Consider the following 26,353-nt stretch of genomic DNA (forward strand, 5'->3'; position numbering starts at 1 on the left):
AAATAGAATTTTTATTGGGATATTTTAGTTTCATAGGAAAATTGATTGACAAGTAAAGAGTTCTCATTTAACCCCTGACTCTCCACTCACTATGTACGATTTTGTTAAACTTACGGGATGTGTCTGTTTTGCTTTAGTTTTACTTGTCACTGCTTTTCAGTACTACAGTATTTCAGGGGTTAACCTACAATACTACACTACTTCAACTGTATTAAAATACTTTAATACTACAGTATTCAAGCTAGCCCTAACCCTGACCTAACACACTACACCAAAGGCAGTGCTATTCTATCTAAAAAAGGCCCCTCTACTCATCTTTCCCACCCAAACTCTCCTTTTTTTCCCTTATGAAAACCACAGTAGTTTTCACTGTGTCTCTAAGTTTATTTTTCTTAGATTGTTTTTGTTTTTTTCTTTACTTCGTGGTCCACATATGAGTGAAACCATTTGTTAGGTATATCTTGTTTTACTTATTTCACTTAGCATAATTGTCTCAGAATCTGCTATTCTTTTTAAATTTATTTATTGAATCATGGTGAGATACAGTTACAAAACTTTCATGATTTTCAGTCATAAAATGATCAAACACCCATCCCTCCACCAGTGTACATTTACCACCACCAATGTCCCCAGTATCCCTCCCCCCACCCTGTCCCACACTTCCTCCTACCTCTATGGTAGACAATTTCCCTCTTACTCTCTCTCTCTCTACTTTTGGGTATTATGGTTTGCAATACAGACGCTGAGAGGCCATCATGGTTGGTCCTTTATCTACTTTCAGCACATATCTCCCATCCTGAGCGATTCCTCCCACCATCATTGACTTAGTGATCCCTTCTCTATCCCAGCTACCTTCTCCCCCGGCTCATGAGGCAGGCTTCCAACCATAGACCAGTCTTCCTGGGCCTTGTGTCTACTGTCCTTGGGTGTTAGTCTCATATTATGCTATTTTACATTCTACAAATGAGTACAATCATTCTATGTCTGTCCCTCTCTGACTCATTTCACTTAGCATGATACTGTCCACGTCCATCCACTTATAAGCACATTCCATGACTTTATCTTTCCTAACAGCTGCATACTGTTCTTTATATAGATGTACTATAGTTTCTTCAGCTAGTCACCTGTTCTCAGGCACTCGGGTTGTTTCCAGAAAATCTACTTTTCGTAATGGAAGCATAAAAGCTCTTGAGTTTATGTGCCACTTTTTTTTTTATTAAAAGGGGGAAAATACTCATTTAACAGAGAACATAGGCTTCTCCAGAGAAAGGAGAGAGATGCATGAAGTAAAAGAAGAGAATATAATAACCCAGGTTGGATGCAAGGCAGTTCCAAAGTGGAATGTCTAGCCATTTGTCAAGAGACACCGAGGTTAATTTCACATTTTAGCTACTGTGAACAATGCTTAGAACATAGAAATGACAGTAGCACTGTAGCACTGTCGTACCCTTGTTCATCGATTTGCTCAAGCGGACACCAGTAACCTCTCTATTGTGAGACTTGTTACTGTTTTTGGCATTTCGAATATACCACAGGTCACTTGCCAGAAAAAAGTTTATGTATTTGTCATTTCATTTTTCACTCATTTAGAAAGTACTTCATCATCAGGTACTGTCTGTACTGTCTACTGTATGGTATGTATATGTGTTTATATACAATATTGTGGTCTCAGTAAAATGATACCAGTAAAATTATCAAAAGAATAAATTTTGGGGTGTAAATTTTAAGCGTTATGAAACATAATGTTTCATAATGCTTAAAATTAAACATAACATGTTTTATAATGCTTAAAATTTTAGTTGGCATTAGAAACATTAGTTAAGCATTATTCAGAATATGCAGGTATTTATATATAAAAGATTTAAACCGCAGGAAGCATTTCATTGTCATTCCATTTATTTATATCAATTGAACAGTGTTGTGTTAGTCTTCCTAACATGTAATTTATTTTCATATGTTATTACTCCTTTTTCAAATACATATAGACTATTTAGCAGGTCAACAATTCAGACTTTACTTTTCTATCACTGATTTATCTTTTTTCCTTAGTAGTCATGCTTGAGGGGACTGAGTAATTAACTTCAAAATAATTGCAGTGGCACAATAATGCATGCCACTTTCAGGTTGTTATTTTGGCAGACACATGTGCGAATTTTCATATGTCTAATTTTTATTGCATTACAATTAAAGACAAATATGCTGAGTGTATTAGCTGTGATGTTGGTTCTGCACAAACAAAATGTAGTTTAGCTAAACTGTAGTTAGTTAATCCATCTTGGATTCCAAGGTCATGTTGAAACACCTTTCAAGGATTAGGTAAAAATATGATGATACTGTGTATCAATGAATTAAGCTGATATTCCTCCCCCTGCTAGATATCTACCCTTTTCCAAATCACTGCCATATGGTGCATATATCTGTTACCTTGTATTTATTATTGATAGTTGAAATAATTTAATGAACATTTTTTGTGTAATAGTAGGATTTTTTTTCTAAAGAAATTTGACCACTATAATATAAAACTCATGTTTGTGGCAAAACAGAAAACTAAAGAAAATTATTTTAATGCATGGAACACGATTCATAACTAGAATTTATAAACAAAAACAGTAAATTTAAGGGGAGATTTGCCTACGATAAGGATTAAAGTGAAAACTGTTTTAGTGATCTGGTGAATCTTCATCATCTAAGGCAAGAGTAGGAACACGATCTATATAAGGGTTATAAAATTAAGTGGTCTGACCTGGCCCTGGAATGCGGAGGGTCAGGCACACATGCTTCTGGTTGACTCCTCACAGCCAGTCTGCTCTTATGTATCGCTCAAGAATGGTGTCAAAAACTTCCACGTTGCCCTTGGTTAAAAAAAAAAGAAAGAAAAAAAAGGTTTCCCAATGCTGTTGTCAAGAGTTCAGCTAGGACATTTTGAATCACAATTTTTCTTGGTCTTTTGTACCTTTTACTGTTGGGATTTTCTATTTCATGGGACATTTGAAGCCTCCAGACACCAAATATTTAGTCATTTCTATTTAAAAATCACACCTATAGGTTGCCTTTGTCATATTAGTAACTTTGGGTTTCATTTGTGTGTAGCAGAAGATTTTAGTAAAATTAAGTCTATTAATTGAGCCATTTTTTGTTTAAAAAAATTAGGATAATTATAGTTAGCATAACTTAATGGACATTTATTACAAAGAGAATTTTAGATTTTTCTCCTTTTTCGTTTGTGGGAATTGAGAAGACATTTTGAGCATGTGTTGACTCGTTTTTCTGTTGTTTTCCATAGAAACGCTCCAGAGGCCAAGTGCTCTTTGATAAAGTATGCGAACATCTGAACTTGCTAGAAAAAGACTACTTTGGGCTTACATATAGAGATGCTGAAAACCAGAAGGTACGCAATTAAAAGTAAATAAATAAATGAAATATTAATGATCACTTTTGTGAGAAAGTAATTAAAACTGAATAGTTGGGTTATTCTCCCCTCAAACATGTTCACTGCACTGAATCCCTAAATGCTGTTAATTGCCTCATTCCTGACAACTTTGTTTAATCTTGAGTATTTTGGAAGTGTAAAGTCAGCATTTCTGTTTTTCATGCTTATTTCTAGACCCAGAAAAGCATTTTATGTGGTGCTTTTTAAAAATTACATATTTCAGTGTGTTTGAGCCAATAAAAATCAAATATACTGACATTTATTCATACTTTCACTGGCCATTTTCAAATCTTTACTCATTTTATTATACTTTAAAAATCTTACCAGATGAGAATATAGGTTGCTGGCTAAGCTAACATTTGTTAACTTACTCAGTAAAAGATTGATGTTAAGACCTTTGTATGTTCTTTTACCTGAGTAATGCTTCCTGTTACTGGGTTTTTCTTTACCTCATGGATACCCTGAATTCCTTGAAAAATAAGGAGGAAGATGTTTCCATGATATTGATGGCAGAAACTGTGTCACAAAAATTTTACTCATAGATGTTACTTGCTTTGGTATTAATGTGATAAATCATACTTAATGCCTCTGGATTTATTGCAGAGTATCTAATTTCATTATGAAGCATATAATATTTCTGTTGTAAAAAATTGCAAGTCTCAAGCAATTGTCTATTTGTTGGGGAAGTTTTACAGGTAGATCACTAGGAATGTGTACTACAGCGATCATTCCATGGGACGATGTCTAGGATATCAGTGTGTCAAGTTGCATGTGTATTTAATTCTGGTAACTTGGATCCACTGTTGTTTCTCCTTGCCTTTGTGCTCATTTGAATCTCTGAAGGGAGGGAGAAGACTTAAAAGAAAATGTCTTTGAAAGCATGAATAGTCCATATACATATTTTCCCTTTAGACCAGTGATTGGGCTTTAAGGACTAGGCTGTAGAATATCAGATATCGGGGGAAGAACCCAGCTCTGAGGACTTGCAGCTGCCACTCATTCTCAGAGATGCTTAGCACATCTCTCTAACTGGTTGACAAAAAGTGTTTTTTATTTTTCTCTTTTTGCTTAAATTCAAATGTCACTTCCTTTTCAGAATTGGTTGGATCCTGCGAAAGAAATTAAAAAACAGGTTCGAAGTAAGTTCTTTTGGATTATTTTATTGGAAATGTAAAGGTTTTTGGATAGCAGGGTTGTCAGAATTGGTGATCCATACTTATATGACAAGTGTTAGTGCGAAGTATTTTCAGAGACAGATTAAGATAGCAAATTTCATCTTTGCCAGATTGATCTAGGTTCAGATATGCATATCGGATAATATAATTCAAATAAAATGAGTGTTTACATATTACTCATTCCTATGCCTGTACACAGATGTGAAATATAATTTAATTTCATTGAAGCCTGCAATTGACAGTAAATCATTTCGAAATTCCAAACTTAACTATAATAGTTTCAGTGGTATAACTTCCATGAAAATATAAAATTATGCTTAATTTTTAGGATGGAAATCAGTAAAACATTCTCATTTCTTGGTCCCTAAAGGCAAGTTACTAAATGCATTTTGGAGTCAGAGAGATAGTACAGTGAGTAGGGAGAGTGCTTGCTTTACACTCAACTGAGACTATTTTGATCAGAAAAAGAGTAGAGAGATTTCTTTAAAAAAAAATTTCATAGGAGATATTTTATTATGTGTTTTTTTTGTTGGATTTTTTTTTATTAAATCACCATGAGATACAGTTACAAAGTTTTCATGTTTGAGTTTCAGTCATACAATGATCATCCATCCCCTACCAGTGTACATTTACCACCACCAATGCCCCCAGTATCCCTCACCCCCCCCCCCCCATCCCACCCCAACCCATGAATCCCTCTTATTCTATCTCCTTTTGGGCATTGTGGTTTGTAAAACAGCTTCTGAGTGGCTATCATGTTTGGTCCTTTATCTACGTTTAGCATACATCTCCCATCCTGAACGATCCCTTCAACCATCATTGACTTAATGATCCCTTCTCTATCCCAGCTGCCTTCTCCCCCAGATCATGAGGCAGGCTTCCAGCCATGGAGCAATTTTCCTTGCCCTTGTGTCTACTGTCCTTGAGTGTTAGTCTCATATTACTATTTTATATTCTACAAATGAGTGTAATCATTCTATGTCTGTCCTTCTCTTCCTGAGTCATTTCACTTAGCATGACACTTTCCATGTCCATCCACTTATAAGCACATTTCATGACTTCATCTTTCCTAACAGCTGCATTGTAGTCCATTGTGTACATGTACAAGTTTCTTAAACTAGTCCTCTGTTCTCGGGCAGCCGCATTGTTTCCAGATTCTGGCTTGTGAACGGTGTTGCAATGAACATACAGTTGCAGATGTCATTTCAACTGTGCTTTTTTGCACCCCTAGGATATACAAATGGCCCAAAGGCACATAAAAAATTGCTCTACGTCATTAATCATCAAGGAGGTGCAAATCAAAACAGTGAGACATCACCTCACACCACAGAGGTTGGCACACATTAAAAAAAAAAAAACAACCAAGAACAACCAGTGCTGGTGTGGATGTGGGTTGAAAGGGACTCTCTTTCATTGTTGGTGGAATGCCGACTGGTCCAGCCTTTCTGGAAAACAATATGGACCTTCCTTCCAAAACTAGAAATTGATCTTCCATATGACCAAACAATACCACTTCTGGATTTTTTCTTTAATTAAATCACAGTGATATGAACAGGTACAAAGTTGTTCATCATTGGGTTTCAGTCATACAGTGTTCCAACACCTGTCATTTCACCCAGAGCACATTTCCCACCACCACTATCCCCAATTTCCCTCCCCCCACCCCCTGACCTGCTTCTATGGCAGACACTTTTCTCCCCTACCCTCCCTCACTCTCTTTTTTTCTTTGGGGCATTTTGGTTTATAATACAGATACTGAAAGGTTATCAGGTATATCCCTTTACCTACTTTCAACACTCAGTTCCTGTCCAAAATGATCATTTCTAACTCTTTTTTTGTCATACTAATCTCTTCTCTATTCTACCTGCCCTTTGCCCCCCAGACACTTTTGTGGCAAACTTCAGAACATTGACCAGTCCTACCGGCCCCTGTTTTCTCTGGCCTTGAATATGAGTCTCACACTATATATATTTACTTTTTTAATATCCTGCACATGAATGCAGTTATTCTATATCTGATCCTCTCCTTCTGATTCATTTTACTCAGCATGATCCTCTCCATGTCCGTCCATTTATAAGCAAATTTCACAACTTTATTTTTCCTATCAGCTGGGTCTTATACAATTGTGTAGATGTAGCATAGTGTTTTTTTTTTCAAGCCAGTTGTCTGTTCAAGAGAGAGATTTCTGAAAGAAAATAAGTGCATGAGAAACCCAAAAAATGTGAAATGCAAATAGCTAGTAAGTATTAAAGCAGGGGCTAAATCTAAATTAAATGCAAATTTAAACTGAATATCAATTTTAACCTATTTGGATTAGCAGAGCTTTAAAGGGATTTTTAAAGTTTAATAATAATATATTACTTTGGCAGTTATGTACACAATGTTAAATGTATAAATTGGTGCAACAATCTAAGAAGAAACTTTCTCAATATAAAATTTTGTATGTGCATATTCTTTGATCTTTTGTTTTACTTTGAGGAATGTATCCTATAGATAGATAGATAGATACATAGGTATGTTTATTTATTTATATATGTGTATATATATAAGAAACTTATACACATTGAAAGTTTACTATATTATTGTCTATGCTAGAAAACTAAGAACCTTCATATTTATACATTTAAAAAATGAATAGTAAATAAATCTTAGCTCTTAGCAGTTAAATTATTTATATTAAATCATTAGCAAAACAAATCATATTTGGATTTTTTTGGCTTATTTTTTTGTGCCCCAAGCATGAAACGAGTCTGGCCACCAATCCAGACATCAAGCTAGGATGAACAGAGGATCATACAATTCCCCCCTGACTGATACAAGAGCAACACTACTACTGAGGTGTTTCTTTGCTTATTGCCAGGGTGTTGGGGTGGGGGGTGGGGGAGATTACACCAGGTGGTGCTCAAAGCTTTCTCCTTGCTCTGCACTCAGAGATCACTTCTGGAAGTGCTCAGGGGACTGTATGTAGTGCTAGAGATAAAACCCAGATCAACCACATGCAAGACAAGTGCCTTATCCACCATACTATATCTGCAACCCTGAAACAAATAATTTGTTTTAAAAGAAATGTATGTATATAGAGAGTCATGGAAAAAAATTGGAAAAGCAGGAAAGCTTTCGATTTTAATGATTTCAAGAAGTACAAGACAGTACAGGAAGTTAAGAAAGGAATTTTAGGATATTTTCAACTCTCTTACACAGCCACTGCTTTTACTGTACACAAAATTAATTTATAATATTTTTTATGTGTGTTACTGCCTTACACATGCACAGTAAATGCTGTACTGCTGAGCTAATATTCTTTCCTAGTCCCAATCTCTCTAATTTAAGATAACTTAAAATTGTTATTTTGATTGGGGGCCATACCCAGCCATCTTTAGGGCTTAATCTTGGCTCTGTGCTCAGGTGTTGATTCTGGCAATGCTTGGAAAACTGGGGGGTGCCAGAAGTTGAACTTTGGTGAACTGCATCCAGGCAAGCTCTTTATTGCTGTACTATGCCTATGGCTCCCAATTAGTTAGATGTTTAATGTAATCAATATGCTTAGCTTTGTTGGACTATTAATTTTCACTGAATAACATTAAGACAAGTTTACTGTTAGGAGTATCAATTCCATAGAAGTTTCAATAGTTTAATATTAAAAGAGAGAAGAGCAACACTTCTAGTACTTTTGAGTATCCTGAAATTTTAAAATATTCCAAGTACTAATAAACAATTTGAAATGGTATACTAGAATAATAGATAGTCTCTAAGTTTTTAAAGATTGCTGTCTTCTAGATATTATTATAATTTATATTATTATATATAGCTTATATAATAATATCTAGATATTATTTTAATTTATATTTAAAATACCTTCACCATATTTATGAGAGAAATTGGACATACTCACTACCAGAAAGTAGATAGTGAAGGAAATTTATCAAAATAAATTGGGATTGAAATCAGTCACAGTTACAGCTGTGATAAGTAGGTAAAATTACTTCTTTTTTATTTGAAGAGTTTTGATAAAATGTTTAACATAAAAATTATTTTTAAAAATCCTCTTACAGAATTATTAAAAGCAAATTTATTGATACTTATCACCACATTTTGTAGGTGTAAAGTTCTCTGTATTCAACTAATTAATGGAATGTTTTGTAGTTTTGCGATTAAAAATAGCGTAAGAAAATATGTAAAATGTTCAAAAATGAATCGTAATATTTTATAAGATAGAGAGCATAAGCAGCTTATTTTCCTTTTTGTTGCTAATGGACTTATTTTTACCCCTAACTTCTTATTTATCCTGTTTCATATTTTCAGTTCTCAGAGAAGAAAGCTATAATCAGAAGATGAGATTTTTTTTTAAATTTTTTAATGAGTCACCATGAGATACAGTTACAGACTTAACAAGCTTTCATGATTACGTTTCATTCATACAATGATCGAGTACCCATCCCTCCACCAGTGCCCATTTTCCATCACCAATGTTCCCAGCATCCCTCCCACCACCCCCCCACTCACCACCCCCCTCTCCATAACCCCCCCACGCCTCTGTGGCAGACCATTCCCTTTTACTCTCTTTCCTTTTGGGTGTTATGGTTTGCAGAACAGGTATTAAGTGGCCATCATCAGAACGTGAGATTTAAGGAATATTTTCATCTTATAGATTAAACATGTATATGACTTAAAAGAAAGAAAGAAAGAAAAAGTGAAAATTTTGCAGATAAAGGAGGAAAAAGGAAATTTCAAAACTAACAAATGACATTAGATATGTTAATCTATATTCCTTGTTTTCTATGCTCAAAAAGTACCTTTTCAAAAAATTATAACCTGCCACACAAAGAAGTGCTTTCTTCTACTTATGCAGTCATTTTGAACCTAAATATAAAAGAAATAATAGGATGTTGTGTTTTTATTGCTATAGCGTGTATATTGTGTTGCTATAGCGTCTATATGTCTCTATCTAGATACTTTTAAGAGAACAGTAATCAGCTGACGAAGATGTTAAATTACACATTTATAAGAAAAATCTGAAGCAGAAGCAGTTCCAGGAATAAATTCAAATTTCAAACACACACTTTTGTGATATGCATTATGACATGTAGTATTTTATGCTACAAATGCAGTATGTTTAGAAATTTTAGGATTTCACTGGTAGAAAAGGCTAAAATTTTTTCATAGGAATAAATTTTATTTTCACAGTCTTTTATTTGTTGTAATTTTTTAAGTTTAAATTCTGTCTCAACACTACAGAAATAACATTTTAAATGCGTTCAAAAGATGTGTCACTTTCTGTTTCTCACCAGGGCAACCATTTGACCATACCCATTTACAAAACCATTTATTGTCAGTCTAATAAAAAAAAAATTGGCTCGTTCCTAACAAAATTTTTTTCTGAGGATTTTTTTTTGTTTCTCAGATTTAATCTACCTCTCATTTCAAGTTTTTGGCCAAATTTAGTAGGATTTTCTTTTCTTGATTTGTTGATTGTAGTCTTCTTAAACTTATCCTTGTTTCAGAATATCCCATGAAACTTTGTAGTTAGATTATAATCTTGGGAATTATTCTTTGGAAAATAGATTTCTTGGGATGAAATGCTTCTCAAAGTTCAGATTCCAAACCAACTGTGAGAACCACAGAAAGGGCCCACCAGGTTCTATCCCTATTCCTCTTGGGTCTCCTGAGCATCTCTAGGAGTGATTCCTGACTGCAGAACCAGGAATAAGCCTGAGCACTGCCCGCTGTGGCAAGACAAAACAAAACAAAAACAAAAAGAACCACAAAATGGGCCTTATTCAAATCACATGTTTCTAGACAATATATGAAGTCCTAAGGATAAAGATCTGTGGGTGGAGCCTAGAAATTGACATTTGAGCAACAGAACTTAGTGTTTTATTTTACCATTAAAATAAAATCTTATTGATCTGCTATTTGCAGTACTGTTTCAAGAGGGTAACTTCAAACCTTGATCACTTCCTGTACTAGCTTGCTGCACTCAGCCCACAGTTCTAGCACCATTCATACTATCCCTTCATCCTTCATCCGCTGCTTCATTGCTACGATTTTTTTCTCAGAGTATATTTGTGTTTGTTTTATATTACCTATACATGAAACCATCTGATAATGATAATCTGCTAAGTAGTGAAGATGATATTTAAAGCCAGCACCTGAGATGCTATGTTAGCCCACTCTAGTTTGAAACTCACATCTCTAAAATGAAGATTTTGCACTGAAGTATCTTTCTTGTACATATATTACTTATTGCAACAGAATGCCAATCCTGAATTTATTATGAGATTGTTTAATTATACTACCAAACTGCTTATCTGACCCAAGGTATACTTTGAAGTGGGTAAACATTTTTAAAGAGTAACACTTGCATTATTATAACTAATCCATTAGTTGTAATTCCACTTGCTTAAGAGAAAACCAGTTGTCATTATAAACCTTATCATTGGCAAGCATTAAAGAAATTGTTTTTATCAGAAAGTGAATAGGAATCAAACAGAACGTAAAACCAAATCAGACTATTTTTAGAATAAAAACAGTACTTTTTGAGAATAGTGGGGGAAATAGTGGAATTGTATTTGAGTGACAGATATTTTATGGAATAATTCTTATAGTCTTTACTTCAACAGTATTTTCTGAACCATGTAAATATATGGTATTCAGCACTCCATAATAGCTGTTTTTATGTCTCTTTAAAATACACCTAAAAAAACTCTTTGGCATGTGAAACCTTACGCATGGTATGAATGGAAGTTTCATGAAAACACTAGAATTAATAAGTGGGTTTATGCCTTTTGTAACAGAAGCACAAAAATTATCCACAGCATTTACCACAGATGCAAAAAAAATGGTGTCCTTTTTTATAAAGAAAGAAATGTTTGGAAGTACTTTAATGTTGTCCCTTTCTGCTGAATGATTGAAAATGTCTCATGGAGAAAATGCAGTTTCCAGAAGTCATTTATAATGGGGAGAAAGAGGTGTTTGGGAGTATCCAAGTATCTGAAGCATTAAGGCTGGAGTTTATGAGTACAGATTCATAGAGAAGAGCAAACCCAGGAGGGCTTACATTCCGAGTATAAATCAAGGATCCTGGAGGGAATTGTTCAGGACCTCATTCAGAATACAAGCAGGTCCTGGACTTAGGCAGTCAAAGAACAAAAACAAACAGTACACTGTAACATTGAAGGAAAACCCAGACTTTCGTAAATTTCTATGAAGCCCAGACGAAAAAAGCTTATTTAAACGAAAAGATTGATCACATGATATAGTATAGATAATTTTTTTAACTTTATAGTGATGTACTGTATATGATTATGGAAAGTATTATTTTTTAAAATATATAGACTTACATTTTACATAACTCTATGTGTGGATAGTTCTGTGTGGATACTAACCTATATACTAACCTATAAGCTATAAGGTTATACTATAAGCTTATACTAAGTATAAGTTAGTATAACCTATACTAACCGATATAACCTATACTAAGTATAAGTTAGTATAACCTATAAGGTTATACTAACCTATAAGATATCATAGAGTGGGTGAACACTTATAACTTTTTTGTTTAGGGGCTATACCCAGCTGTATTCAAGGCTTACTCATGATTCCATGCTCAGAGATCACTTCTGATTGTATTCAGGAGACCATTTGGATTTCCAGAGTTGGTTCAAGGGTCAGCCACATGCAAGGCAAACACCTCGCCTGCTGTACTATCGCTCCAGTGTATTTTAAGAATGTATTGGTCAGATTCTGCAAGATTGCACAGTGAACTGGAGCACATGCTTTGCTTGCAGGAGGCCTGACACCACATGGTTCCCTGAGCACTGGAAGTAATCCCGTTTACTAAGTCAAAAAGTAGCTCCTGCTACCTCAGGTGCAACCAAAACCAAAATTAAAAAATGAATAGTAGATATTGAGGGTTCGGTTTGGGTGGGTTCAATGAATTGCCTCAGTATGAAGTGAGTTATGTGAATTATTTTGTTTCCTAGTGCATATAAAAGTGAAGTTTATATATACATATATACATGTTATTTATATATGACTATAAAATAATATATACATGTTTAGTATATATACTTGTGTATTTATATAATATATACTTTTGTATAAATATATATTTACATATACTTATATATTTATATTTGTAGTTTAGTATAATATATACTAAATACATACATGTTTATATATATACAACACTAAAAAATATACAATATCATTGTGCCTAAAATGACACTGTACATACCTTAATTTTAAAAATGCTTTGCCCAAGAAAAATGTTAACCATTACCTCCTTAGCATGAATTATAATTCTTTTGATGATGGAGTATCTTGAAAAAAATGTGTGCATGTGTTTATATGCATACATACACATACACACACAGAGCACTATGAGATGTAATAAGGTGATGTATGCCTTTAATGCATAATGAGGAGTAGTTCAAGTCAGGGATTTAAAAAAGAGCTATGGAATCTGGAAAACTCATAGTAAATATTGAAATTTCCTTAATCAGAAATTTCATCACTAAAAATTTAAGTAGCCCATAGAGCAACTTCATTAATGTTCTCTATCACAAACTTATCATAAACACTTCCTTGGCATTTATTATAATGATATAGAATTACCTATAATATAAATAACCTGTAATAACAAAGTAGAAAGGACAAAGGAAATAAAATTATGTTTGTAAAGTTTTATGTGAACTATCCAAATATGAACTTTATAACAATGGGTCCAGTCAATTCCAGACTTGCCTGGTCAAGAATTTTCCATATCATTCACATGTTTCCTTCTCTCACGTTTTACCTTTATCCCCGAGAAAAGTGTGGTCAATTTTCTGGCTTCTTAGAACTACTGGTGTGGGGCAGGAACAGAGTACAGAGTTAAGGCCTTTTACCTTGCATTCAGATGGCTGTGTGGTCCCCTGAGCCTGTTGGAGTGACCTCGTCCCTCCCAGCCACAGCTGGGAGTAAGTAGTTCCCAAGCACAGATGCATGTGGTCCCAGCCACCAGCCCCCTCCTTTGCCAAAAATAAAAAAGTGTCAATAAAGGATTTGATTGAAGAGAAGATCAGAAATTAGATAAAATTTCAGACTTATTTTTTTGGTTTTGTTCAGGGGAGACTTTCTTCTCTCAATTTAAGTCAGTACTTGGAGTTAAGGCATTCCTTGCTATCAGCGTAAGAAAAGCCTAAGAGGATTTTAAAGGGTTTGTTGTAATTGTTTTCTCTTCTTTGTAGGTGGTGCTTGGCACTTTTCCTTTAATGTGAAATTTTATCCACCAGACCCCTCTCAGCTATCTGAAGATATCACCAGGTATTTGAAAGTGGTTATGAGAAAGGCAGGCATTTGGAGGCGTCCTGTGCTTCTCTCAGATTCCCTAAGGAAGAGCATGCTTACATCGGGAAACCAGTCATCTGCCTAAAGTGGCAAGCAAAAGGCAGCTGAAGGAGAGCAAGCATCTGATGAGATCTGCCAAAGTCAGAGCTGTTCACACTTGAATTTTTACTGCTAAGCTGAAACTTCTGTCTGCCTGACCTTGGTGGGGAAACATGCAGAACTGAGATACTCCCATCCACTCCCAACTGCCAGATTGGATGGGATTCAGCTTTAAATGATAAATAGTGCTCCTTCTTCAAAATTTAAAGTAAAAGTGTGTCTTTAGATCCTTATACTTCATGGCTATTTCAAAAAATCATGTACACATATACATGTGTACCCATAAACATAGATATATAAGAATTTATCTCCTATACCCTATGTAGTACATGGATAAATTCGTTTTATGAAATGATGAATTCATTGTATAAGATTTTATACATGACAGATTCATTTTAAGAAAAGACATGAAAAAAGGGGGTCCGACATTAAATTTAGACATGTTGACTGAACTTTGAATACGAGAAGAAATGAGAGATGATCATGGATTTACCATATGTCTTTTGGGGCTTCTCTGCTTTTGACTTTGTATTTCCCAGCTCTTGCTCTGTTTGATAGTAAAATTGTAGCAAGACAAGGTGATTTTGTGCAGTCTGTGCTCAGTTTTCTGTGTTAGCCTCACATCCTTCTGGAAAGTTCTTCTAAAAGAGAAATCAGAGTTCAAAAGATATTGCAAGGGTTTAGATGCTTGTCTTGCACACACACAACTGACCCTGATTCAATTCCTGATACCTTGTTTAATTCCCATTCCCCTGAGTAAGCCTTGAGCACAAAGCCAGGAGTATAGCAGGTAAAGTACTTTGATCCCTGAACTCCATATGGTCCCCAGAGCATTGCCAGAAGTTGTCCCTAAGTGCAGAACCATGAGTAAGCAAGCCCTGAGCACCTCTAAGTGTGGCCCCAAAACCTAACTAAAGAAAAATAATTTCATCAGACATATTAAAAGTATGAAACTAGTTTCACAGTAGTCCTTCTTTATTTACATTAAACCAGAGAAAGTTTATAATTTCTTAAAGATACATTTTAGTAATACTGATGTGTTTTTTAACTGGGTCTAGCATGAAGTTATATACAGAGCCTGTTATATCTGGATTTGAAGCTTTGTGCATAATTCTCTCTTATTTTAGTAGTATTTGTGGAGTCTTTGAAATATTAAGAAATTTTTATTTATGGATTACCTAGAGTTTGGGCAGGAGCAATAGCATAGCGGGAAGGGCATTTGCCTTGCACCTGGCTGACCAGATTCGATTCCTTCACCCCTCTCAGGGAGCCCGACAAGCTACCAAGAGTATCTCGCCCGCATGGCAAAGCCTGGCAAGCTACCTGTGACATATTCGATACGCCAAAAGCAGTAACAACAAGTTTCACAATTTGTTGTGAGACGTTACTGGTGCTGCTTGAGCAAATTGATGAACAATAGGAGGACAGTGATACAGAGGTTCTTACGTGAAGTTATAATTGTGTTCTATTATTATTCTCATATGCTGGACCATTAAAAATATTATTAAAACTCATCAGTGTTAAGGTTTACTTCTTGGACTCTTTCTTAGTTGTCATTATAGCTACAGATTAAATTTTAAACCAAATATTTGAGATAGAACAATTCTTTATTAAGAAAGGACTATCAGGAATGCAGAAAAAGTTTTTGATAGTGTGATCATTGAATTTAGTCTTGGACATATGTCAAGACCTTGAAATTAAATGACTAGCTGAAATAAAATAGTTGCACTATTCATGTATTCTACTTCTCCCAACCAGAAATTTCAGGGAGGTGTTGGATTATTCACTATACTTTAAAGTAGTATTTGAGACCTTTAGGTTCCTTCCACTCTGTGCTTTGCTAATTAAACCTAGTTTTGTCTTAATATTGTATTTATTAGCTGCCAAATATTTTCCCCTTACATCTAGTTCAAAAGACAGATGCTAGAAAAATGTTTCGTCTGGAGGCTTACTTGACAGGGGGAAGCTGCTTGCAGCACAGATTATGCTGGACAGTCTCTTCGCATGTCCTAATGCTGGTTTCTGCTTTGTCCTTTTGGCTCTCGAAAGGTACTACCTCTGCTTACAGCTGCGAGATGACATCGTGTCAGGAAGGCTACCCTGCTCCTTTGTCACCCTTGCCCTGCTGGGCTCCTACACTGTCCAGTCAGAACTTGGTGACTATGATCCGGATGAATGTGGCAATGATTACATTAGTGAGTTCCGCTTTGCCCCAAATCACACGAAGGAACTGGAAGATAAAGTGATCGAGCTACATAAGAGCCACAGGTGGGTGTAGAGCCCTTAAGAGCTTCCTGCTTAAGTGGTGTCTTCTTGGAGGAGGATTTCTCCTGCTGCCTTCCCCAACTGCTTTCAGTGAATTGAAGATGGGACTTCAGAAGAGTGATGTTCTGTCTGGTACAATTTGGGATTCTCCAAGGTCCGGGCATAGTACAGCGGGTAATGCACTTGCCTTGCATGTGGCAGACTTGGATTTGATCCCTGACAGCCCATATGGTCCCCGGAACCCCATCAAGAGTGATCCAAGAGCACTACCAGTGCCAGAAAACAAGCAGGAAAAAAAAAGCAATTGGAATTCTCCCTTGCAACACCCATTTGTAATGTTTTCTTTTTTGGGTGCTCAAGGCTTACTCTTGGCTCTGTGCTCAGGGATCTTTCCAGATGGTGCTCAGAGGACCACAAGCAGTGCTAGGGTTTGAACCCAGGTTGGTCAAGTGCAAGGTTAGCACCTTACCCACTGAATTATCTCTGGACCCTAAATTTTCTTCATCCTTCTCTTATGGTTATTATTTCCCCTCCATCAGAGCAAAAATCTACTGGTGTGTGTGTGTTGGGGGAGGGGAGGTGGTAAGGTGAGACAAGGGGTGAAGGAGGTTGTTTCTTATTTCCAGGGAGAGAAATAGGCAACATTGGAGCCCTGACAGGAAAAGGAAAAACCTTTTTGTAATTCTGTTGAATTTCTTTCCTTATCAGAGGAATGACACCAGCAGAAGCAGAAATGCATTTCTTGGAAAACGCCAAAAAGCTCTCCATGTATGGAGTAGATTTACATCATGCCAAGGTATGTACATTTTGCACACCAAACTTTGTATTTTAATTCAAAGTGTTAATTTAATGTTTGTGTTATTACCAACTGTTGATTTTTCTTTCAGTTAGTATAAAAACAACTTTTTAGGATTCAAATCTTCATTTTCCTTCTAAGTTCTGTTTAGTGTTGAAGCAAACTTATCCCTCTTCTGCTATTTTTCTGGGAACTTTGTTCTACCTCAAACTCACATGATTCGTAACCTTAACTTGCCAAAAACCCATGGCACAAAGCCTCCAGTTGCCTTGATTTGCAAATATTTGAGATAAATAGCTCCAAACTCGTCTGTCTTCCCTGTCTGTTGTGCCCTCCTAGTTGTGCTAATACATGCCGTCCACTCCCACCACACCTCATCTCTGCATCTTCTCTGAATGTGCCCTCTCCATCCTTTTTGCCCATGAGTAATTGTCATAGCTATTTTTGTGAGATATACTGTGGTGACTGTTCTGAACTTACTTAATCCAGCACTAAGTAAATTCAGTCACATTTAAATTTAGATACTCATTTTTGCTGTTGGTTTGGCTCTTTGGTTTTGTTTGTTTTAACGGAATATTGTTTCTTTCATTTGGTGTTTTGCTTTTTACAATTTTATTTTTGACACTGTAGTTTACAGTCCTGTCCACAATAGGACTTCATTCATGAAGTCCCTCTCTCCACACCCTCTCCCAAGGGCTTCTTTCCTCCACCATTGTCAGTACCCATCCCACCCTAATTTCCCACCCCATCCCTTTGGTGAACTTTCTACCAAAGACCACTTCTTGGTTTCTGTTGCTTTTGGGTATTTGTTATACCACTACTATGTCTCTTTGTATCCCACATATGAAAGACCATTCTATGTCTGACATTTTCTTATGTTTGGGGGCCACACCTGACAGTGCTCAGAGACTATTCCTGACTCAGTACTTGGGGTCACTCCTAAAGGTTCAGAGGACCTTGTCATTCAAAGGATCAAACCCAGGCCTCCCACATTTTAGGGTTTCGGGAAAAAATATCTTGGAATGGGACTATAGAAAGACTAGGGTTGTGAGATGTTATTCTTTTGCTAGAATCTCTGTAATTTTTAGCAGCGAAAGAATTGAGCACCTCCACTATTAGCCTGCTCTTTGAACACCTGTGAATAGCAGTTCTGTGAAAGTCCAAGCATGCTTTTAGGAAAACTTTTATCATGAAAACATATGAAATTTATTAGGACCTTGATGGATTCTGATACTTTAGCAGCATTAAAAAGATAAAAGATGGGTGTTTGAAGCTCAAGGCACTTTCTGCAGATTTGGGCTGACAAGATAGCATCACTCCTGTATAGAAATAGACCTTTCATTTCTGATGAACTGAGTAGTTACCAATTTCACGGTCTGGGACTCACAAGAACATGAAGTTATTAAGAGGTTTCCAGGCAGGCAAGTATCTTGCACAAGCAAGTTGAAGGCCAGAAAAAAGGAGGCAAGTTTTAGCTGGCTCTAGTCAAACCGCTCAACAAGCCTGAGGACACCTGGCAGGGAAATCTCCCTTTTAGGGTTCTGTTGATATGGAGTGGAGCTGGTCACTACTTGGTATTTGGAAAGCAGAAATTCACAGTGACTTTGGACTTTAATTGGTGACCCAAACAGAGGCAGAACTGCTTGGTTATGTCTTTGTGTCATGCTGTACATTGCACGGGCTAAACATCTTTAAGGCCTGATCATCTGGGGACCAGCATACTCACAAAAATTTGGCTGCAACTTCTCCCAAGGATGCGCCAGTGAATGCCCAGCTCTGTGACATTTGTGTGTAATTATAGTGGCAGGTGCAGATCTATTTACTTGCCAACCATGACTATATTTTTTCCACCTATTTTGCACTGAGATTTAAAAAAAATGTTTTATATTTTATGCCAAGCATAAGGGCAGAATGAGGATTTTAAAAGAAAATAATGATTTTTTTCTTTAGCATCTTCCCTAGGTAGCTAAACAATATGGAAACAAAGGCGGGAGTGATAATACAAACTCAGGTTCGGTCCCCCCCCCAAGCCCCATAAGGCCCCCTGAGCACCAGTAGGAGGGATAAGCCCTGAGTATTGTCAGTGAGACACAAAACAAAATAAAAAAACAGATAATAGTGAAAAAAAGATTTATAATATTCTGTCTCTTAGTAGATCAGACATATATTTAATAAGCTTAACTTCGTACTTCAAAGTAGTTATTCAGACAGAATAACTGCCTCTGTTCCTGGCATGAGGGTCACCTGAGCTGCCATGTGACAGAATAACTCGTTCCAAAGATTCCATGATGGCAGATTCTTATCAGCACCAGGTTATTGCTCTTTCCAATTAAAGATCTGGCTAAGTGATGAGTAGCTTCTAGTCTTGGGCTATCCTCAAGTTTCTATTATACTATAATACAAATTCCATCAGGTATTTTCTTTGCAATAATTTCATATCTAATGGAGTGATTCATTTCCAAAGCAAAATGTTTCATTTTAAACCATTAAATTTGTATTTGTAAGCTTAGATTTCTCAGAGATGAGCCCAACATGTTTACTTTTTGATTTCCAGAAGTATTTATCTTGTACCCTGACATAAGAGAGCTTAGAAAGTCAATTTCCAGAGCACAGATGAGTCAGAAACTCTTCTGAATTCTTCTATTTTCCCTTTTCCCCTTCGCTCCTGCTGCGGAGCCCTTCAAAGCGGGGAACAGCCCTGCCAAATCATGTAACAGAGACCTTAGCTTTGTTTCCCTTCTGTACCCTGCTCCCAGCTCCCAGACTAGAGGGGGAACTGCACCCCAGAGTCCTGCTCTGTCCATATCAGCCCGCTCAAGGCCTTCAAGGTGTTTGCTTACTCTGACTTTACCACAGCATTTTGAGGGATAGACCATGGATAGCTGTGTCTCCTGAACTTTGTCAGATGCCTCTGATTACCTCTGAGAGTTCTTATCATACATCCCTAGGAAAACTTAAAGATAAAAAATACAAAGGCCAGAGAGATAATACAGTGGGTAGGGCGCTTACCTTGATGCTGTTTGATCCCTGGTACCAGATATGGTCACCTGATCACCTCCACGGTCTTCTAATAATGTTTTGTTTGATATCCCTTTGTTATAACATTGATAAGAAAAAAAGCCCCACCAACACTGAAGAAAATGAGGGACCTATTCAAAACCCTGCTTTGATGACTTCTGTCACTAGTGATGGCGTAAGGAGTTCCTGTACTTGTTAGAAGTGTTCCGCCTCCAGGGCTCGAAAGGTGGCTCAGAGCTGGAGCAGAGGGCAGAGCTGGCATGCATGTGACCCCTGTTTTGATCCCCAGCCCCTGGTGGCACCCAAAGAGCCAGCAAGTGGTAGCCCTCCTGGCCCCTAGCATTTCTGGAGAAAGGTGTATACACACATACACCACACACACACACACACACACACACACTCCAAGAAAAGGAATCCTGCCTCTGGAAGCAGATGGTTCACATTTAACTGGTTCTCATCTGTAAAATAGGGATAATGCTAGCAACTATCTGGAAATAGTCTAATGAAGATTAAGAGAGTTACCATTAGTAATGTTTTTAGGCAGTGCCTGAAATTCAATCACGAGAGTTACAGGCATTACCATTACTGTTATTAATGCATATTCATCTGGTTGGACTCTGTATGTACTGTTGCATCAGAAGTCTCAGATTCCTGGGTAAGCAGATTTTACTCTGAAATCTCTCTAGTGACAAATATCCTCATTAAAAAAATGGTTATTTAGTGGTAATGTTTAAAAATTGCTTCTATATTTTTATATATAAATTAAAGTTAGAGGCAGCTTATTACACCTTCTGTCATGAAGTCTTAAATCTTGGATCCAGTTGTAAATGAAAATAAGCAAGATACTGATTTGTTCTTTATTGCTGCTGTTTTCCAGGATTCTGAGGGAGTAGAGATTATGTTAGGAGTTTGTGCCAGTGGCCTGCTGATATATCGGGACCGACTGCGAATAAACAGATTTGCCTGGCCAAAGGTTCTAAAAATTTCATACAAACGGAACAACTTTTACATTAAGATCCGGCCAGGAGAGGTAAGTGGGCTCAAAATTTGTGTCTAGATTGGGAAGAACAGTGCCTGATAGCAAATGAAACTTTAAATTGCCTTCTTATAAGGTCTGGACATCGTAGATATCTTGAATTCCGTCTGCCCATGAGAACTTAGCTGTAGGTAGACTTTTATGTTTGGTCTGTCTAATAAGCATTAAAAAATCAAATGTCATTTTTTCCCATTTTTTCACACTGCATACATTAATAAAATGTTTCTTTTAAAAATTCGAATAATATTTAAAGCAAAATTGTATTACCATAAAGCATCAATAGCCATTGGTATCCCTCTTCCCTTGGAACTTGCTCCCTTCCGGTGCCTCAGTTCTGCAGCTGTAACCCACGGGTTTATTTTCATTGACTTGCCTGCCTGTTCCCTTGCTTTGTATTTGATGATCAGATCCAACTGTGACATTGAAGGGTAGAGTCCCATGCTGGGTTTTAATGAACCAAGGTTTCTCTTTCAGGAGGTAGAGCAGTGAGCAAGGAAATGGACTTCTTATTTATACAGAAGCAAGCAGGCTCTAAGTTATTTTCTTCCCCTTTTTAATAGCCGTATTTATAGCTGAGAAGTGTGAGTGTGAAGGAATTCTTGGTACAAAAGCTCTGAAGAAGTTGAGAGACATAGGTGCAGAGCACGGGGAACACATGAGATTCAGAACGTGCAAGGGCTCAGCAGGAGAGCAGTAAGAGAGTCTTTTCTGGCTTCTTAACAGTACCAAGTGAGGTCACACTTATTTGTACTTATTTGACCTTACTACTTATTATCACTGTCACTATCACTGTCCTCCCATTGTTCATCGATTTGCTCAAGTGGGCCCACATTGTGAGTCTTGTTGCTGTGTTTGGCATATCGAGTAGGTCACAGGGAGCTTGCCAGGCTTTGCCGTGCAGGCGAGATACTCTCGGTAGCTTGCCAGGCTCTACGAGAGGGGCAGAGGAATTGAACTCAGGTTGACCCTGTCAGCCATGTGCAAGGCAAACGCCCTACCACTGTGCTTTCACGCCAGCCCTTGTTGTATGTGTAATAAATAGTTGCAAGATGGCTTAATGAAGATGTCTAGTACTCTCTGGGTTCACTGTCCAGTAGTGAATTTTTTAACTGGATCTGGATATCCAGAGAGAGTAAGGAATGGCCAGGGGGCGGGGGGGGAGCAGATGTAGTTTCAGCAATCTGACGCATTTTCCGGTCTTACTCCTCCAAGTGTCCATCAACAAAGAACTAGAGAGCCAGCTTAATTAAATGACACTAGTTGTATATAAGCCACCTTCCCTCATTCTTTGCCATATAAATTACTTTATTCTGTAGTGTTAGAGAAAATCTTTACTATTTAAGATGATTGCCCCCTGGTGGACTGATACATCTTTAGAAAATAAAAAATTTACTGAGTATCTGCTGGAGCGATAGCATAGCAGGTAGGGCGTTTACCTTGCACACAGCCGACCTGGGTTCGATTCCTCCGCCCCTCTCCGAGAGCCCAGCAAGCTACTGAGAGTATACTGCCTGCACAGCAGAGCCTGGCAAACTCCCTGTGGTGTATTCGATATGCCAAAAACAGTAACAAGTCTCGCAATGTAGACGTTTCTGGTGCCCACTCAAGCAAATCAATGAGCAACGGGAGGACAGTGCTACAGCGCTACTGAGTATCTGCAATAATATATCAAAATATATTGCTCCTGAAAACAAATGTCTCACTTTGAGAAATCAACGAGCTGAAAAATACAGCTGATAGATACATGCTGAATACATCTGATAGATACATGCTGAAAATATTAAGTATGTTCTCCTAATCTCAGATCTTATATATAATAGTAAGAGATAGTAGCAGTTAAAAAGGTAATCTGTATTGGAAAACATAAATAAAATCAACAGTATCTGATATAGCAAGTCATAAAATGCTTAGTATATGTACATTAATTCATGACCAGATACATATGAAAAATATAATCCTTAGTATACTACAGACTATATACATTCCAGTTAAATTAATGATATCATGGAGAAACCATGAAGGTTAGACTTAAAACTTAGATCATACAAATTTGAATATGAAAACAATACAGATAACCCTCTTTTTAAATTTAGCTTCTATAAGATTCATACTTGTCCATAAAGCATAATTGCTAGTATAATGTAGTGATCTCTTCCTACAGCTTCCATGATTATTTTTAGATGAATGAATGTGCATAGCATGAGATCTGTGTATAGTAACAAATTTAGTGGCTAAAAACTACCTGTGGCTTGTATTATGATTTTTGTAAATTGTTTATTTTTCTTCCATTTATGCTTCTGAACTTGAATTATGTCCTTTTATATGTTTTTAAATTTAGTTTGAACAATTTGAAAGCACCATTGGGTTTAAACTGCCAAATCATCGAGCCGCAAAGCGTTTGTGGAAAGTTTGTGTTGAACACCATACATTTTTCAGGTAGGTAAAGGTCATTTCATTCTAAGTGTTAAGTAGAATGACTAGAACCACTTGATAAAGACTGTTTGGAAGAATACAGAACCATATTTTTTCTAGCCCTTTAAGTTCATTATTACTAAATTTCTTTATAAAAACTTAAAGAATATCTAAATAAATTTACAGTTCTTTCTTAGTTTGTCTTGTATGCTTGTGGAGTTCAACCAGTGCTTTGTATATCCTTGATATCAACCCCTTCTCGGATGGGTATTGAGCGAATATCCTTTCCCATTCTGTAGACAATCTTTGTATTTTGGTCACTGTTTCTTTTGAGGTGCAGAAGCTTCTTAGTTTAAGATAGTCCCATTTGTCTATCTCTGGTTTTACTTGCTTGGCTAAGTTTGTCTTGTATTTATCTCCCCTTCCTTTTATTACTTTTAAAAGCTGTCCTACAGTTCAGTACCAAGTAGGATACCCAAGAATACCTACTTAGGTTTTCGACCCATTCTTTACTGTATCAGAAATTTTTCAATTCCCGGACGAGAGTGATAATACAGTGGGTAGGACATTTGCCTCACACGTGTCCAGCCTGGCGTTCCATTTGGCCCCTAGTACTACCAGGGTAGTACCTAGTGTAGAACCTAGAGTAAGCCATAAGCACTGCCTGGTATGTCAAAAAAGAAAAAAAAAACAATTTTTTCAATTTCCAGGACCCCTTTATTCCTATACCATACTAGGTCCCCAGAATTATGTTCACAAAAGTAAAAGTTCCCACTCTTACTCATTTACTTGCTACTAATTAAATGCTCTTCTAGTTTATAGAAGCACTTTCCAGTTGCATGGGATATTAAAGTTCGTTTAGTCCAACTTAGCCTGTTTCATATGTCCTGTTCTCAGAATTCATTGTTGATGATATACTGTACAGATTGATGTTTTATTTTAACTTGAGATTCGTTCACTCTATATTGGGTGCTGAAACCATGGCACATGAGATAATTTCCCTTTTAGAGAAGAGTAAAATATTAAAGCTTAATGTTTGGATTAACAGTCTTTCTGGCTTTTTTCTTTCTTTAATATCTGCAGACTTTTATTACCAGAAGCACCTCCAAAGAAATTCCTCACCTTGGGCTCCAAGTTCCGTTATAGTGGCAGAACACAGGCCCAAACGAGACGAGCCAGTGCGTTGATAGATCGCCCTGCACCTTACTTTGAACGCTCATCCAGCAAACGTTACACCATGTCTCGAAGCTTGGATGGAGGTTGGTGTTACTTACTACACATTAGTAATTGTTAGCAGCTAACCAGAAGCAGAGCAGAATGGGCATGAGCGCCCCATAAATGTGCACTTTCTTATATAATAGGAAACCAGAAGGACTTGTTGTGCCATGACTGAATGAAAAGTGTCTAGCATCCCCCCCACACACACCAACTGAGTATCTTCATGGGTCTAATTTCCAGTCTTGGTAGAGTATGTATAAAATGATAGGGCCAGGTTTGTAGCTCAGTGGCAGAATACGTTTTATGCATCTGTCAGGTTTGATCCCTAGTGTCACAATACAAACATACAAAGAATGATACTTAGAAAATGAATACGATAAAGTTCATAGGCCAGCATCCTGAATTTAGAGAGATGCTCCTCTTCCTAAGTATACTAGTCACACTTGCTATAAGAAAGTTAACTCTATTGCCAGAAGATCTTAGTGAGTCATAAATGTGACCATAAGCATATTTCTAATTGTTTCAGAAAAAAGTATAAGTTAAAACGATCTATAAAAATGTTATGAATAAAGTATAATCTGTTTCAATGAACAGCAACTGATAAGGAAAGGACGATATTCATAGAAGTAAATTTGAGTCACACCTAGTCACATTTTAAAGGAACAGCATAGGCATAATAGTGGATTTTTAGATGGTTTTTTCTTTATGTAATGGTTTTGAACTCCTGCCCATAGTTCCATGCAGATTTGCATTCTGCTTTGAGGTGTGCCGGTGATAGGAACACTGCTAAGGGATGTGTCATGGCCAGGCATGACTTCTGACTCAGAGCACCTGGATGGATATCCACTGTTTCATAGAAGACCTATCCAGTGCACATAGAGTTTTCTAGCATGTGCATATAAATTTAAGAAGAAAAACACAAATGATAATAATAAATAAAAGTTGTATGTGCCTGCAGGCACTTCTCCTCCTAGAGTTTTTACCACCACTGGACATAGGGTTCCAGCTCTCCCTTCCTGCTCACTGTACCCTGGAACCAATTGAGAGGGGCAGTGTGCTCCCTGGTTCCCTGATCAAAAAGACTGCATTTTCCTAATGGAATGTCTTATGAACAGTTTGCAAAAAAAAAATTCTACGTTGCATTATTAGTACTATGTGATAAATGTTATGGGAAAGTGGAAAGAATACTCACCTACCATAGATAAATCCAGACAGAACTCCTAACCCTTTATTGTAGTGATGTGAGTGAGTGATACTCTCCTGCCAATTTTTCATGTCATCATCTGTGAAGTGAGAATAAGTCCACTATATTTATCAGTGGTGAAGAGTGAATAAAATACATGTGAGCACTGTGCCTGTAATAATTATACTAATAGTTTTATTTTTAAATCATTCTTTTAAACTAGTGTGAAATGGTCCAAGAAGTTGCTTACAGTTCTGTATTATCTAAGAGTTTACTGATTTTAAACATGGAATAAAATTCAGCAAACTTTTGGAATAAAATATTCATTGGGACTTTCTTAAGTTGAATTTATCTATTTTATATGTCATTGTTGAAAGAATCTTTGGAGAGT

At 36.7% G+C, this 26,353-nt stretch overlaps 1 protein-coding gene and 1 pseudogene across 26 annotated transcripts in view; one reads left to right on the forward strand and one right to left on the reverse strand.

The window, feature by feature from the left end:
- EPB41L3 (erythrocyte membrane protein band 4.1 like 3) overlaps positions 1 to 26,353 on the forward strand; it is a 166,893-nt gene that overhangs the window by 107,314 nt on the left and 33,226 nt on the right. For all 26 annotated transcript variants that reach the window (XM_056138371.1, XM_056138373.1, XM_056138388.1 and 23 more), the window contains exons 4-11: positions 3,284 to 3,388; positions 4,527 to 4,569; positions 13,836 to 13,911; positions 16,084 to 16,302; positions 17,008 to 17,095; positions 20,991 to 21,143; positions 23,488 to 23,585; positions 24,645 to 24,820. In XM_056138371.1, coding sequence (XP_055994346.1) covers positions 3,284 to 3,388; positions 4,527 to 4,569; positions 13,836 to 13,911; positions 16,084 to 16,302; positions 17,008 to 17,095; positions 20,991 to 21,143; positions 23,488 to 23,585; positions 24,645 to 24,820 — 958 coding nt within the window. The remainder of the gene's footprint in view (positions 1 to 3,283; positions 3,389 to 4,526; positions 4,570 to 13,835; positions 13,912 to 16,083; positions 16,303 to 17,007; positions 17,096 to 20,990; positions 21,144 to 23,487; positions 23,586 to 24,644; positions 24,821 to 26,353) is intronic.
- On the reverse strand, positions 7,330 to 7,470 carry LOC130045601 (uncharacterized; annotated as a pseudogene).

This window comes from Sorex fumeus, unplaced genomic scaffold (assembly GCF_029834395.1).
Source record: "Sorex fumeus unplaced genomic scaffold, SorFum_2.1 ptg000128l, whole genome shotgun sequence".
Lineage (NCBI taxonomy): Eukaryota > Metazoa > Chordata > Mammalia > Eulipotyphla > Soricidae > Sorex > Sorex fumeus.